Source organism: Dermacentor andersoni, chromosome 1 (genome assembly GCF_023375885.2).
Source record: "Dermacentor andersoni chromosome 1, qqDerAnde1_hic_scaffold, whole genome shotgun sequence".
NCBI classification, from domain to species: Eukaryota; Metazoa; Arthropoda; class Arachnida; order Ixodida; family Ixodidae; genus Dermacentor; species Dermacentor andersoni.
In genome coordinates this window covers 313882157-313900710 of record NC_092814.1, presented here as the reverse complement: position 1 = coordinate 313900710, position 18554 = coordinate 313882157, and the positions used below count along the sequence as shown (strand labels likewise).

Below are 18554 nucleotides of genomic sequence, written 5' to 3'. Positions count from 1 at the left end.
CGGCTTTCATCAGCACATTACGAAGCCAAGAAATGTGATAGAAAAGCGAAGTTCACCAAGAGAAGGATTTCGATTGTCGGCAGGCGCTTCGGCGGAATCTTTCAGTGATGCGCTTCAGGTTCAAACCAATTGTGCTTGCCTTCGAAGTATGCGCTACTGACTGTGATCAACAAGCTCCTAGCCGTGACTTTGCCTCCTGTACTCTGAAAGCTTGAATTTATTCAAGAAGACGTACCCAGCAGCGCTGTGTGGATCGTTTTATATGAGGTAACTTGTAGGAGGGCGTATTTTGAGTTCTAGAAACTGCTGGCCTTGAAGAGTATCACACGTAACTTGCTGCATGAAAGGCTACAACAAAATGCACAAAATGCTATTTCTAGCGTGTACTACCCTCTAAATCGTAAATGAAATCATCCTTAGAAAAGCAGACAGCTGGAAAATTAAGCACGGATGTGCATGTCACATCAAGCCAAAGTTAAACGGAGACACATAAGGTCACATGTGCACCAGAAACAGTGTGGGGCCAAATCCTTACAGAGGTGTGTGAACGTTATCTGCATCTGCAGAGGCAACTTCGTTCGACCAAGCCTCCGAAACAACACTCAAGCGCCATCAGAAACATGTGATTTATGGGCAATATGTGAGGAATAAAAATGCCTGTGGCTTCAAATGCACGTGATTCTCGACCCCTTCACCCCCCCCCAAGCCTCTTCGTAGAGATATGCAGTCGTTTAAAACAATACTGAGATATTCACTGTTATTGAATGCTTCCAGTATCAATATATTCATATATATTCATCACACATTTGAGTGAGTCCTGTTTCCGGCGATTTATTCTGGAACACTTAGTCAGGCTAGCGAAACTGTCTGTGAGCGCCTGCATCTGGATTCAATGATTTGTAAACCTTGACATGCGTAATCAAGTTTTATGTAGTCACGCACTTAAAAAAAAGACAAGAATAAAAATCTATAATATCATCATTTACATTACAGAGTACGTGCACGCAACCCGCCAGAAAAAGGACAAAATTATTTTGAATAAGATCAAATGAAGAAAATAAAATAAAAATAAAATAAAGGACGTCACAATGTTCTGTGTCAATTTTGTTCGTCGAAAATAAAATTAAACACTCACCTATGAATGTTCATTTTTGGAATCGGTTCTTGCCACTTCCTGCCGATCCCATTGAACGTATACGTGTTTTTTATATCCGTGAGTTACTGTAAGACGCCATTCGCTCTTAATAATGCTGCTTATACACAGGCTGTCGTCGTCTTTATTGCACATGTTAAGAATAAGCTGCCAAAAAAAAAGTCATGAGCCATTCCACTCTGTGAGGGGGTTGACCAGCGAAATTGTTTAGCACACGACGCGGTGGTGACACATAATTTTGAACAAAGGTACGAACTCATTTATAGTCTTGATGGGTGGTCATCGTGACGAGAAATACGTAAGCCTACACTCATTTCTTGTCTTGGTCGGTGGTCATTATTTCACTCGCAACTGCAATCACATCCTTTGATAATGTCAAATCGGTGCACTTACGCCGCTGGGTGGTCGGTTGAGCCGGATCAGTGTGGCATCGCAAGGGATATGCCTGCAACACGGTACGCGTAAACGGTTCCCTTTTCGGTACCGACAAATCCAAATTGAAATCACGGACAACGATAACAGGGGTAGTGTCATCGCAGATAATTCACGCAAAGTCAGTAGCCATGAACATTACGGGACTATGAGTCATTGCACTTTTTCCTTGCTTACGGGAGTATGAATCATTGCTCACGGGAGTATGAGTCATTGATGATGAGTTTTCGACAGGCTGTTACGTATGTTGTATGCGTGATTAGAAAGAATTTAAGCACTGTTCGCTTCACTTTGCTGAATGCTTGTAGCCTCTGCGTTACGGGGCTATGAGCCATTGCATTTTTGCTTGCTTACAGGAGCATGAATGCTTACGGGGGTATGAGCCATTGACGATGATAATTTTTGCTCACAGAGAACAAAAATGCACGGAACCCTGCATATACACAGCTTCGCTGTAGAAAGAACACTGAGTAGGGCAATATTGTGCTTCTGATTTCAGGAAGTTGATTTGAAAGCAGCATCAACGCGCACGGCAGCTCGTTTGCGCAGTACAGCTTCAGCTTCGACGCACCAGCTGCACCTGTCGTTCGCGGTGGGTACAGGGCAATTTTTAACAGCGAAGCTGGAAAGGCCTGAGATCCAGGGTCTCGTGGCGTCTGTATGGAAAAACTATCCTCATGTGGGCCGATCCTGGTGATAGTGCACAAAGGGTCCAAGCTCAATGGCACATACCCCTGTAGACTCGGGGACCTGTAACGCGCCCTTAAACTACCCTTGTCACACCTGGGGCCCAAAAAGGTCCCAGGCACAAGGGTAACAATAGATATTTTACGGCGAAGCTGTATAGGGCTAAGATCCGGGGTTTCGTGGTGTCTGTGTGCAAAAACTACCATCATGTGGGCCGATCGTGGTGCTAGTGCAGAAAGGGTCCAAGTTCAATGACGCATACCCCAGTAGGCTCAGGGACCTGTAACGTACCCTTGAGCAACCCTTGCCACGCCTAGGACACATACTATCATCATCATCAGCCTGGTTATGCCCACTGCAGGGCAAAGGTCTCTCCCATACTTCTCCAACTACCCTGGTCATCATCATCAGCTATGGCTCGAGCGTCGTCGTCCACAGCTAGCTCGTTGGCGCCCCGCAGCGAAACCGCGCGAAGCGCTCATGTCAATGGTCACGCGTTCGTCGTCGTAGTCTTCTTGCACAGCTGGCTCCGTTGCCGCTCATCATTTCAGCGTAGAATTTCACTTCTGTCGTCGTAATGGGGAGGCCGCGCTTACGGGGGTATCAGCCATCTCTTAAGGGGTATCATGCCATTCATTGTCTTACGTGACGGGCACATTTAATAACAGCGGTGATACGCGAATGCGTGTGAGTACCTATATCGTCAAAATTACGACAGATCAGGACAATAAGTATGTTCTTACTTTTGTTCAAAAGTCCGTGTCACCTCTGTGTCGTGCGCTAAACAGCTTCGCTGGTCATTCACCTTCACAGAGCGGAATGGTATAGTATGGTATGGTAAAACTTTATTGAAGTCCTGCAGATCTTGAGTCTTCACGAAGCAGGTCGCTCCCACGTGGGAACCGGGAGGCCGAGCCTCTCGGCCGCATCGTGGGCCAGCTGGACAGGCCAGAGTTGGTCAGCCAGAAGATGGCCGCGGAGAACAACCCCCATCTAGGCTCATGAATTTTTTTTATTGCAATGACAATTATATGGCCACTCCAGGCGCATTTCTGCCGCCACCGTGATGTTCACTATAAAGTCCAAGAGCGATAACACCGTCGCCGCGCGTCGTATGCTGCATGTGCGAGTGAAAGCACGGGAGGGAAGCCGACAGTCGCGGTTCAATCTGGCGCGCGCGAATGAAGAAAGCGGAGAGCAAATGCGGTCTCCCGTCGATCGAAAGGCTGCGGGACGGTGGGAAAGAGGGAGGGAAGTGGGACCGGTCTTGTGCTCTGGCAGCAACTGCGCATTTCGCGACCGAACACAAGGACAACTGACGATCATGGGTCAATCTCGAGCGCGATTATGGAGGAAAGCGGAGTGGGAGCACAGGAGGGAGGGGGGACGGCTTCGACTCCGCCAACAAGTGCGTACATTGTACGGCGGCACGCAATGTACGCGCAAGAGTCGCGCGCGCCGTATCTTGAAAGGGATCTGCAGACGGCTCATACATTTGCGCGCGTGGTGTTGAAGCGATATACCGCAAGATCGCTGGCTTCTTCTGCCACGCTTGCTCACACCAGCGTCCAGCGATTTGCGGCGAGTGTCCGCGCTCATCGAGCGTGATCTGTTCATGTTTGCTTCTGTGCGCTGACACCATGCTTGTTAATTCAGTTAGTAAGCGAATGTTTCCAAGTTTATACTGCCGATAAAACTACTATCCGTACTTCATATAGCTGTCTACTAATTTGCTATCGCAAGCGATGCTTCGCCTTTCAGGCGCAACTGCGACTTTTTGTTGCGTCATCCTTGCCATAAAATTTTGAGGGGCAGTTAAACTACATTCACTGACGAGCAAGCGGTGCACGTACAGGGTAGGGGCGGGGGGGGGGGGGGGTACGATTCATTTCAGCAATCAAACGGCAGACGAAGCACCGTGCATGAAGTCTCTGTTACTTATGTGTGGCAGGTTTGTCACAAAGTTTAAAGTGCGTAGCTAAACTAGATTTACTGATGAACAAGTGTTACAGGCCAGTTGGTGCAAACAACGCATCACAGCAAGTGCAGACGACGCGCGGCGCGTGGTGAAAGACGCGACTGCAGCGCCGGTAGTTCAAGTGACAGCCGCTGCGGCCACGCCGACTAGTGGGCGCCCATAGGGAGTTGTGAAACTGAAGTATGTCTAAGAACGTTGCACCAAACAACAAACCACATGATACAATAATGTGCCCAAGGAGACTTTGCTTTTCTTTGATGTGAACCACCGTGGACTCGCCTTTCTTTTCTTTTTTTTATAGCGGAAAAATTTGTCATTAGTTTGGCACTCTCGCTATACGACGACAAAAACTCAGTGCCAGATTGGTGACAAAACGTAAGCAGAAACGTGGAGAAAAATTACATCCCTAGTCAGCGACACGATTCGACGGCTTCATCATTTGAGTTTGAACTTGATGACAAATCGGAGGCTGTTGTGCTAGTAAAGTTTTGCGACAGGGAATGGAGAGCGCATTCTTTGAGAAGAAATTTCTGTCTTGCGCTCTAATCGCGGTGCCTCGTTTCCGCCTTTCTCCTTTCACCTGCGATTCTCCTTATTGTCTCGCGAGTGACGAGGAGGCCTTCACACTCGAAGGGCATGTGGGATAAGTTACTGGCGGTGACTTTGACGTCAAGTGTGATATGTAGTAGCCCTTGGGTAAAGAAAAAAATATAAGATAAGGGCAACTGATGCCTTTACGTGCATGAGTCGGGAAACATCTGCTCACGTGTGGGAAGCTGTTGCATAACGCAAACTTTCAAATACGGTAATGTTGTGGGCGTCTGCTCAGTATATACAAGGTATTTTTTCGACTATACAGAATTTTATAAAACGTCTATGAGCGTAGCGAACATGGTCTTTTTGAGCAGGAGTTGTAAGGTGAGGCGGGCATAATCTGGCGATATTAACGTGAGTGTCAGAAGACTGATTATCGAAAAATTCGTTAATTATCTATATTAGAACCTTGCGGTAGTAGTTTATTTGGCAGATTTGAAGGCAGTCACATTTTAACGCTTCGACAATTGTTTTTCGAAATCTTTATTACCGCATATAATTTGAGATATTCATAATAGAATTGCAACGTCAATCCAGGCACCGAAACCGAGAGCGCCGAGAGCGCACACACACACAAATAAAAAAATCAGCCCCGCTATTTCGTCTGACGCAAACACCCAAGTAGCTCAGCTATAGTCAACTCACCGGCTACAATTCGTATATTGCAATATGAGGCGTAAAGTAAGTAGTTCAACACATAATTAGTGAGGTTTTGCTAATTAGTCGATTATGCATTCGATTTTTTTTGTGCAAGTAACCTGGGCATCTTCGAGCAATCAGGTTCAAGGATTATATTTATCCTGTCGAGCCAGCCAACGTTTAAGAATTCTCTATAGTCTAAAGAAAAGGAACACCCGGTATAATGTTAAGCTTTCTAGAGGACAGTCACCTCGCTTCTGGCCAAACGTCACAGGATAACAAAACTAAACTCAGCAGAGCTAAAGCTGCAATAACCTTTCGCCGCTCACGGCTACTATAAGTACGTCGTAGTTTCCGAAATAAATTGATCAATCAATCATGCAGCCACATAAATCGATTCAGAAGATGAGCGGAGTGTTCCGCTAAAGTGGCACACCTTGACCCACAGCTTGTGCGACTCGAGCGGGTTGCAGGATAGAGCGATGACGCGGATGTTGTTCTTCTCGAAGTCGGGGTAGATCTTCGCCATTGCACCCAGCTCGGTAGTGCACACCGGCGTGAAGTCCGATGGGTGCGAGAACAGGATGCCCCATCTGAAAAAAAAAAAAAAAAGAGACATTGAACTCGCTTAGAGTATACATCCAGCTACACCGTCTTTAGTCCGCAGCTGACGGTCAATGCTTGCTCCGTTACGAACAGATATTTGTTACTTCTATCGTCAGCAGCCATAGAGTCTGTGCTTGCGCATCCATAGTGCCTTTGCTGCGACCTCCACGACCATCCGTATCTCGAGTCTTACAGTATATTACTGTTTTCTTGCAGTTGCGATGGCATTAGAAATGACTGCACTCTAGTCGGAATACTCCATTATAAACACTTTTGAATGTATTTTGGTTCTTCACAAGGTATTTCACAAATACTTTCGAAAGCAACATTTATATTACTACAACTCAAATACTCGTTAGTGGAACTTAGTACATTCTTCAGGTAGCTTTGAAGATACATCCCCCGGAGTTTAGTGCCCGCAGGTGCAGAAGTGCATTGCCTGGTTCCCCAATGATTGTACTTTAAAATGCTATATTTATTTCAGGTAGCCAAGCCTGTGGCAAATGCGCTTGAAGTTATTGAAGGAGACACGTTATTCCTTGGCTGCTTGCTTCTGACTGTCACAATCTTGAAGCACTATGTTAAGCAGTCTGCACTCGCGCTGTGTGGGTCTCTGCTGGGATTGGTAGACAACAACCATCCCAGACTTCGCTGGTGTTAGCTGCTGCTGCTGCCTTGCTGAACAGCTCTCTCTCTCTCTCTCTCTCTCTCTCTCACACACACACACACACACACACACACACACACACACACACACACACACACACACACACACACACACACACACACACACACACACACACACACACACACACACACACACACACACACACACACACACACACACACACACACACACACACACACACACACACACACACACACACACACACACACACACACACACACACACACACACACACACACACACACACACACACACACACACACACACACACACACACACACACACACACACACACACACACACACACACACACACACACACACACACACACACACACACACACACACACACACACACACACACACACACACACACACACACACACACACACACACACACACACACACACACACACACACACACACACACACACACACACACACACACACACACACACACACACACACACACACACACACACACACACACACACACACACACACACACACACACACACACACACACACACACACACACACACACACACACACACACACACACACACACACACACACACACACACACACACACACACACACACACACACACACACACACACACACACACACACACACACACACACACACACACACACACACACACACACACACACACACACACACACACACACACACACACACACACACACACACACACACACACACACACACACACACACACACACACACACACACACACACACACACACACACACACACACACACACACACACACACACACACACACACACACACACACACACACACACACACACACACACACACACACACACACACACACACACACACACACACACACACACACACACACACACACACACACACACACACACACACACACACACACACACACACACACACACACACACACACACACACACACACACACACACACACACACACACACACACACACACACACACACACACACACACACACACACACACACACACACACACACACACACACACACACACACACACACACACACACACACACACACACACACACACACACACACACACACACACACACACACACACACACACACACACACACACACACACACACACACACACACACACACACACACACACACACACACACACACACACACACACACACACACACACACACACACACACACACACACACACACACACACACACACACACACACACACACACACACACACACACACACACACACACACACACACACACACACACACACACACACACACACACACACACACACACACACACACACACACACACACACACACACACACACACACACACACACACACACACACACACACACACACACACACACACACACACACACACACACACACACACACACACACACACACACACACACACACACACACACACACACACACACACACACACACACACACACACACACACACACACACACACACACACACACACACACACACACACACACACACACACACACACACACACACACACACACACACACACACACACACACACACACACACACACACACACACACACACACACACACACACACACACACACACACACACACACACACACACACACACACACACACACACACACACACACACACACACACACACACACACACACACACACACACACACACACACACACACACACACACACACACACACACACACACACACACACACACACACACACACACACACACACACACACACACACACACACACACACACACACACACACACACACACACACACACACACACACACACACACACACACACACACACACACACACACACACACACACACACACACACACACACACACACACACACACACACACACACACACACACACACACACACACACACACACACACACACACACACACACACACACACACACACACACACACACACACACACACACACACACACACACACACACACACACACACACACACACACACACACACACACACACACACACACACACACACACACACACACACACACACACACACACACACACACACACACACACACACACACACACACACACACACACACACACACACACACACACACACACACACACACACACACACACACACACACACACACACACACACACACACACACACACACACACACACACACACACACACACACACACACACACACACACACACACACACACACACACACACACACACACACACACACACACACACACACACACACACACACACACACACACACACACACACACACACACACACACACACACACACACACACACACACACACACACACACACACACACACACACACACACACACACACACACACACGTGCCTGAATGTTCGGATCAAACTTATGCCTTCCTGCACGAACTCCCGATGCTGGAACCATCAGGCCACAATCAATTATATCTTTCTTGCCTGCTTTTACAAAGGATACAATAATACTTACAACTTTACGAGATATTTAAAACTGCCAACCAATCCTTGGCCGACGCTGAAGCTTTCAAATTCTTGCAGGCATGTACAAGTGGCTCCAATTGGTTGTGACATTCCAGTACAGGTTAATAACGTCTACAAAATTCGAAAATATCTAGCGCTATGTTCTTGGAAATACAGACGAATTGGGCGAATATCAAAACCATGCATTAATCACAGTCAAGCGCTTCCTCCAAATGCTATACCGAGCAATTAACATAACAGCATCAAAGGTACATTATTTCACATGTGACTGGCAAAAAGCTTATGTCATATGCATTTATCGGCAATTCCTTCTTTATAGTTTTTTATAGGACGTCGCAAAAGTACTCGCCCTCCCTCCAGTCCAGCCAGTCTAGGAGGAGGTGTTCAATAGTTTCCAGCTTGCCACATGCGTGGCAGTTAACTCCACGACGTACATACAGACCATTTTCCTTCATCAGCGTTTTGACCGCCAGTGCACGTACCCGAGGGGCACTTGAACAAAAAAAAAAAGGGGGGGGGGGGCTTAGCACCGCATAGACCAAAGGTTGTTTTAACTCCCCGTAAAACACTCTTCCTGGCCCATTCCCATGTATAGTCCTGTATGGCGGCTTAAGTGAGGTTAGATCAACCAAGTCTGTGCGCAATCGTTTTCCCTTTACAACGGCAATAGCCGGTGTAAAGGGAAGCAGTGTTTCCACCACTTTCTACAGCGAAGCTGCATATGGCTAGCCGATTCGCCCGTCCGTCTGTCGCCTGTACGCCGAAAACTCCTCTGGTGGAACCCCATGCGCATGCGCGAAAAAAAAGGAGAGAGCCGCGCGACTGGCGGCGCCAGTATTGACGTCGTTGCTCTCCGTCGCAGCCGAGCGCGTGCGCAACAGTTTCTCTCCGCTCGGAAATGGGTATGGCAGGCGTCATACGTACTCCTGAGGAGCAGGCAGGTTTTGATGAGCAAAGCCGCGAGCAGAACCGGGAACGAGCATGTCTACGCCGTGCCGATGCTACAGCCCGGGCACAAGAACAGGCTCGTGCAGCCGAGCGCAAGCAGCAACTGCGTACCGAGGATCCGGCAGCCTACCAAGCCGACGTTTACTGAACCGTCGGGATTAACCCAGTGGTAAACACCGGGGCCGATCGTTTCAGCTTCGCTAGTTAACCATATGTACGTTGCTTGGGCGCTGATCTTTTTTTTTTTTCATATATCACTGCAGCAGCCAGACGCGTAACTTCAAGAAATGATAAGATCTGGTAGTGCACTCACTAACCGTGTTTGCATCATTCGTTGGTAAAAATGGCCCCATGTACACTTCTCTCCTCATAGCGCATAGTAGCTCTTTCACACAATTTGCCGCATGCTTCACGTCGCGCCGCAGGTGCGCACGATATAGCACGTTAACGCGAAAGCACATGCATGCGCTTACGCCAGCTTCCATTTCACCGCAGACGCTTGAATGAAGCGGGTGAACAATAAACCTTGTCGATGTCGTTCGCGTGGTACTTCTCCCCGCGTACACCTATCCTCACCATTATTCCCTCGACAAACATCAAATATCGCCTTCGACCTCGCAACATTACTCCGTCGATGTCTAACAATGCGCATTCGCATCGACTGCTGTCTGCATTTCGGCATAACTTGTGAACGGTGTAGTCCATAAGAATAAATGTTATACGACATTAAAGTGGGATCTGTGCGGTGCACAAACATAAACATTACACGTTGTACAGGATGACAGTAACGTCAGTTGTACGCATCGCATTTAGTCCTAAATATCCCGCTTAACGAAACCTTCACTGCACATTCATTTGTAACTTTCAGTTGTATGCGTGCTACTTTCCCCAGTGGATTTATTTACCGACTTATGGAACGCATTTACAGTAGTGTGTTGTTTGCGACATGTTTGGTGGTGCGATGACCGACAAATCCGTGATCCGTCCAATACAGCCCTTCCTCGCTTGAGGCTCCACTGCCTATATCGGGCATTTAGCGCCAGTCAGTGGTTGAATTGATGGGATAGGAAGATGGGTATGTTAGCAGCAGCTGGCGCGCAGCGCACTGGATGAAAGGGAACAAGACCCGGCATAGCATGATGGCTTGTTTTTTTTCCGTCCGCAATTATTTTAATTTAATTATGGGGTTTTACGTGCCAAAACCACTTTCTGATTATGAGGCACGCCGTAGTGGAGGACTCCGGAAATTTCGACCACCTGGGGTTCTTTAACGTGCACCTAAATCTAAGTACACGGGTGTTTTCGCATTTCGCCTCCATCGAAATGTGGCCGCCGCGGCCGGGATTCGATCCCGCGACCTCGTGCTCAGCAGCCCAACACCATAGCCACTGAGCAACCACGGCGGGTCCGTCCGCAATTCAGCGGCTGGCGAAATAGTGAAAGTGCAGCTGCGCAACCACTAAGTGCCTACCCTCAGCATGATATTACAGATGCAGTGAATTTAACCTATATAAGAAAGGAAAAGAAATAAAAAAAAACACAAGAGCTCTCATGCTAACGTAATATCGCCATTATTGCTCAGCCTAACAACGCCCTTTGCATTCCATATCCTTCCTCTATATCCTTTTTCTTTTTCTCAATGTTTCGTTCGATTAAAACATATTCTAGCCATACCTGTAAGCTCGCCACCACCCGCTCTCGGTGATAACGCAAGCGGAGCTCCGTTCAAGCAGCTGGCGCAACACGAAAAGGAATTGGGATATAATGCTCCCATTACCGCGGCGGGTAATGTAAGTGGCTATGGCGTTGCGCTGTTGAGCTCGAGGCCATGGGTTCGATGCAAACCACGGCGGCTGCATTTCGGTGGGCTCAAAATGCAAAAACACTCGTGTAAATATTTAGATGCGCGTTAAAGAGTGCCGAGGGGTGAAAATTAATCCGGAAAACATACCCCGCCCTCTCTCTCTCTCTCTACTGCGCGCCTCATAATCGCATCCCCCTCTTGGCCGGCGGAGAGGGGAGGCTTCGTTCCGGCCGCGAAGCTCTCCACATCTCTGTAAGGTGCCTTGTGGATGTCTCGTGCTGACGATGCCCTCTCGGTGAGCGCATATTTCCCCCCCTCATCTTTTAAGAGGTTCAATACATACAAGCATTTGTCTCGCAAACCAGATTTTTTTTCAAGGGAATTTTCCACGTCTCAGTAATTTCTCTCGTCGTATTCGAGTACTGATTGCCGTGTTATAGTTTGTTAACGAAGCTTTCCCCTCAAGTCTAAATATTTTAAGGCAGTTTGTCGTGTGCGTATCATGGCCACGCACGCTTATATCGCCTTCCGTTTCTCTACCACGGTTGCGCTTTAAAACCACGACGCTGCAAGTTTGCTTCAGAGACTATCCTTTCCTTCCCACTTCTCCGCCCTTAAACTGGCTCTCTCAACTACTACACGCAGAGACAAAGCAACAGCGCGCGCATTAGATCCCATAGATGAGATGAATATTTACAATTATTATTAGGGTTATAATTATATTCGAGTGCTGATTGCCGTGCTATCGTTTGCTAACGAAGCTTTCCCTCAAGTCTAAATATTTTAAGGCAGTTTGTCGTGTGCGTATCATGGCCACGCACGCTTATATCGCCTTCCGTTTCTCTACCACGGGATGCGCTTTAAAACCACGGCGCTGTAATTTTGCTTCAGAGACTTTCCTTCCCTCCCTTCTTCTCCGCCCTTAAACTGGCTTTCTTAACTACTACACACAGAACAAAGCAACAGCGCGCGCATTAGATCCCATAGATGAGATGAATATTTACAATTAGTATTAGGGTTATAATTATATTCGAGTGCTGATTGCTGTGCTATCGTTTGTTACCGAAGCTTTCCCTCAAGTCTAAATATTTTAAGGAAGTTTGTCGTGTGCGTATCATGGCTACGCACGCTTATATCGCATTCCGTTTCTCTACCACGGGTGCGCTTTAAAACCACGGCGCTGCAGTTTTTGCTTTTCTTTTTTTTCTTCTTCTCCGCCCTTAAACTGGCTCTCTTAACTATACTACACGCAGAGACAAAGCAACAGCGCGCGCATGCGATCCCATAGATGAGATGAATATATATATATATATATATATATATATAGAAAACTATCAGTCATAGCTCTCGCAGTATAGCCCTCTGGGCCGTTTCCTTTTTTTTTTTCGAAAGTAGTCCTATTAGGGTTATTATAATTACACGAAGGTATTTCGCCCTCATCAGCAGCAGTCCTTGGTATAGTTATTCTGGCGGCTAGCTTCCCACGCTATGCGTGCCGCCATCGCACCTGGTTAAGCTTTTCCTAGACGCTAGAGTTATGCTTTGTCCGCGCAACCTTGAGCGATCGGAAAGCGCGTTTCCCCCTCTTGGCCGGCGGAGAGGGGAGGCTTCGTTCCGGCCGCGAAGCTCTCCACATCTCTGTAAGGTGCCTTGTGGATGTCTCGTGCTGACGATGCCCTCTCGGTGAGCGCATATTTCCCCCCCTCATCTTTTAAGAGGTTCAATACATCAAGCATTTGTCTCGCAAACCAGATTTTTTTTCAAGGGAATTTTCCACGTCTCAGTAATTTCTCTCGTCGTATTCGAGTACTGATTGCCGTGTTATAGTTTGTTAACGAAGCTTTCCCCTCAAGTCTAAATATTTTAAGGCAGTTTGTCGTGTGCGTATCATGGCCACGCACGCTTATATCGCCTTCCGTTTCTCTACCACGGTTGCGCTTTAAAACCACGACGCTGCAAGTTTGCTTAAGAGACTATCCTTTCCTTCCCACTTCTCCGCCCTTAAACTGGCTCTCTCAACTACTACACGCAGAGACAAAGCAACAGCGCGCGCATTAGATCCCATAGATGAGATGAATATTTACAATTATTATTAGGGTTATAATTATATTCGAGTGCTGATTGCCGTGCTATCGTTTGCTAACGAAGCTTTCCCTCAAGTCTAAATATTTTAAGGCAGTTTGTCGTGTGCGTATCATGGCCACGCACGCTTATATCGCCTTCCGTTTCTCTACCACGGGATGCGCTTTAAAACCACGGCGCTGTAATTTTGCTTCAGACTTTCCTTCCCTCCCTTCTTCTCCGCCCTTAAACTGGCTCTCTTAACTACTACACACAGAACAAAGCAACAGCGCGCGCATTAGATCCCATAGATAAGATGAATATTTACAATTAGTATTAGGGTTATAATTATATTCGAGTGCTGATTGCTGTGCTATCGTTTGTTACCGAAGCTTTCCCTCAAGTCTAAATATTTTAAGGCAGTTTGTCGTGTGCGTATCATGGCTACGCACGCTTATATCGCATTCCGTTTCTCTACCACGGGTGCGCTTTAAAACCACGGCGCTGCAGTTTTTGCTTTGCTTTTCTTTCTTCTTCTCCGCCCTTAAACTGGCTCTCTTAACTATACTACACGCAGAGACAAAGCAACAGCGCGCGCATGCGATCCCATAGATGGGATGAATATATATATATATATATATATATATATATATATATATATATATATATATATATAGAAAACTATCAGTCATAGCTCTCGTAGTATAGCCCTCTGGGCCGTTTCCTTTTTTTTTCGAAAGTAGTCCTATTAGGGTTATTATAATTACACGAAGGTATTTCGCCCTCATCAGCAGCAGTCCTTGGTATAGTTATTCTGGCGGCTAGCTTCCCACGCTATGCGTGCCGCCATCGCACCTGGTTAAGCTTTTCCTAGACGCTAGAGTTATGCTTTGTCCGCGCAACCTTGAGCGATCGGAAAGCGCGTTTCCCCCTCTTGGCCGGCGGAGAGGGGAGGCTTCGTTCCGGCCGCGAAGCTCTCCACATCTCTGTAAGGTGCCTTGTGGATGTCTCGTGCTGACGATGCCCTCTCGGTGAGCGCATATTTCCCCCCCTCATCTTTTAAGAGGTTCAATACATACAAGCATTTGTCTCGCAAACCAGATTTTTTTTCAAGGGAATTTTCCACGTCTCAGTAATTTCTCTCGTCGTATTCGAGTACTGATTGCCGTGTTATAGTTTGTTAACGAAGCTTTCCCTCAAGTCTAAATATTTTAAGGCAGTTTTCCTAGCCTCTAAAGCCGCTCGAGTTCGCTCTTCTCCTCGAGCGGCCATTTTTCCTAGAAAGTATGCCTTCCAACTACTACCGCGGACAACGTGAGTCTCTTTCCACGTAAGTATGAGGCTCGGAGCAGGAGCTGTGGCGCTTGAAAGTAGCCTGGGGCCTGACGAACCAACCGACTGAGCTATCTTTCCGGGCAACATCGAAGGGTCACGAGTTCAAATCACCTGTTATGTTCCTTTTTTTTTCGCCCCTTTTTCTTTCTTTTTTTTCTTTCTTTTAATGTCTTTTCCTTTATTTTATCACTGTACGGGGACCCTCCTAAAAAAAAAGAACGATATATATCTTCAAATATGTATGGCCTCACACTCACATGTGCAGGTCATAAATACCAGGTTCTCTAGCCGAGTGCCATCCATGCGGTATAACCGAGCTCAGATTGGTCCACCTTGACTGACCAAATAGGGCACCATTGTAGGTTAAATGAGGCGTACAACTCCTGCGGGACCCGCCGTGGTTGCTCAGTGGTTATGGTGTTAGACTGCTGAGCACGGGTCGCGGGATCGGACCCCGACCACGGCGGCCGCATTTCGATGGGGGCGAAATGCGAAAACACCCGTGTACTTAGAATTAGGTGCACGATAAAGAACCCCAGGTGGTCGAAATTTCCGGAGTCCTCCACTACGGCGTGCATAATCAGAAAGTGGTTTTGTCACGTACAACCCCATAAATTAATTTTTAATTTAACTCCTACGGGGACGGTCGAGTATCCGTCTCCAGTGCAAGAGGACCGTGATTCAAATCCCGGTGCCGCGCTATTCTCCACCGGAAAATACAAAAAAAAAACCGTGTGTTAAGAAAATTGCACAAACAGGCCTGGAGTGCGGCCTGATCCCGGTGACCAGAACCGGTAACGCACTCTCTCACCAGAGCAGGATTGGCCACCCTGGTGCAGTACTTGGCCACAACCTCCTATATGAATACAACAATCGAACCCCGGCCCTCAGTCCCCAGCAGCCGCGAAGCAACTGACCACGGCGGCGGTCAGATCTGTGACGCTGCAGAGGGTGCTAAGAATACCTGGCTCCGGACAGGCCGCCATTGGAATCTGAACCTGGCAACGTTTAACGTTAGAACGCTATCTAGTGAGGCGAGTCTAGCAGTGTTATTGGAGGAATTAGAGGGTAGTAAATGGGATATAATAGGGCTCAGTGAGGTTAGGAGGACAAAAGAAGCATATACAGTGCTAAAAAGCGGGCATGTACTGTGTTACCGGGGCTTAGCGGAGAGACGAGAACTAGGAGTCGGATTCCTGATTAATAAGAAAATAGCTGGTAACATACAGGAATTCTATAGCATTAACGAGAGGGTGGCATGTCTTGTTGTGAAACTTAATAAGAGGTACAAAATGAAGGTTGTACAGGTCTACGCTCCTACATCTAGTCATGATGACCAGGAAGTCGAAAGCTTTTATGAAGACGTAGAATCGGCGATGAGTAAAGTCAAAACAAAATACACTATACTGATGGGCGACTTCAATGCCAGGGTAGGCAAGAAGCAGGCTGGAGACAAGTCAGTGGGGAAATATGGCATAGGCTCTAGGAATAGCAGAGGAGAATTATTAGTAGAGTTTGCAGAACAGAATAATATGCGGATAATGAATACCTTTTTCCGCAAGCGGGTTAGCCGAAAGTGGACGTGGAGGAGCCCGAATGGTGAGACTAGAAATGAAATCGACTTCATACTCTGCGCGAACCCTGGCATCATTCAAGATGTAGACGTGCTCGGCAAGGTACGCTGCAGTGACCACAGGATGGTAAGAACTCGAATTAGCCTAGACTTGAGGAGGGAACGAAAGAAACTGGTACACAAGAAGCCAATCAATGAGTTAGCGGTAAGAGGGAAACTAGAGGAATTCCGGATCAAACTACAGAACAGGTATTCGGCTTTAACTCAGGAAGAGGACCTTAGTGTTGAAGCAATGAACGACAACCTCATGGGCATCATTAAGGAGTGCGCAATAGAAGTCGGTGGTAACGCCGTTAGACAGGAAACCAGTAAGCTATCGCAGGAGACGAAAGATCTGATCAAGAAACGCCAACGTATGAAAGCCTCTAATCCTACAGCTAGAATAGAACTGGCAGAACTTTCTAAGTTAATCAACAAGCGTAAGACAGCGGACATCAGGAACTATAATATGGATAGATATGAACAGGCTCTCAGGAACGGAGGAAGCCTAAAAACAGTGAAGAAGAAACTAGGAATAGGCAAGAATCAGATGTGTGCGTTAAGAGACAAAGCCGGCAATATCGTTACTAATATGGATGAGATAGTTCAAGTGGCTGAGGAGTTCTATAGAGATTTATACAGTACCAGTGGCACCCACGACGATAGTGGAAGAGAGAATAGCCTAGAGGAATTCGAAATCCCACAGGTAACGCCAGAAGAAGTAAAGAAAGCCTTAGGAGCTATGCAAAGGGGGAAGGCAGCTGGGGAGGATCAGGTAACAGCAGATTTGTTGAAGGATGGTGGTCAGATTGTTCTAGAGAAACTGGCCACCCTGTATACGCAATGCCTCATAACCTCGAGCGTACCGGAATCTTGGAAGAACGCTAACATAATCCTAATCCATAAGAAAGGGGACGCCAAAGACTTGAAAAATTATAGACCGATCAGCTTACTGTCCGTTGCCTACAAAGTATTTACTAAGGTAATCGCAAATAGAATCAGGAACACCTTAGACTTCTGTCAACCAAAGGACCAGGCAGGATTCCGTAAAGGCTACTCAACAATAGACCATATTCACACTATCAATCAAGTGATAGAGAAATGTGCAGAATATAACCAACCCTTATATATAGCTTTCATTGATTACGAGAAAGCGTTTGATTCAGTCGAAACCTCAGCAGTCATGGAGGCATTACCGAATCAGGGTGTAGATGAGCCATATGTAAAAATACTGAAAGATATCTATAGCGGCTCCACAGCCACCGTAGTCCTCCACAAAGAAAGCAACAAAATCCCTATAAAGAAAGGCGTCAGACAGGGAGATACGATATCTCCAATGCTATTCACAGCACGTTTACAGAAGGTATTCAGAGGCCTGGAGTGGGAAGAATTGGGGATAAAAGTTGATGGAGAATACCCTAGCAACTTGC

General features: G+C 47.0%; 1 protein-coding gene across 1 annotated transcript in view; it reads right to left on the bottom strand.

The window, feature by feature from the left end:
* The window catches only part of LOC126548087 (peroxiredoxin-6-like), a 150255-nt gene that overhangs the window by 92519 nt on the left and 39182 nt on the right, over window positions 1-18554 (bottom strand). The window contains exon 2 of the mRNA XM_050196184.3: window positions 5920-6076. Coding sequence (XP_050052141.1) covers window positions 5920-6076 — 157 coding nt within the window. The remainder of the gene's footprint in view (window positions 1-5919; window positions 6077-18554) is intronic.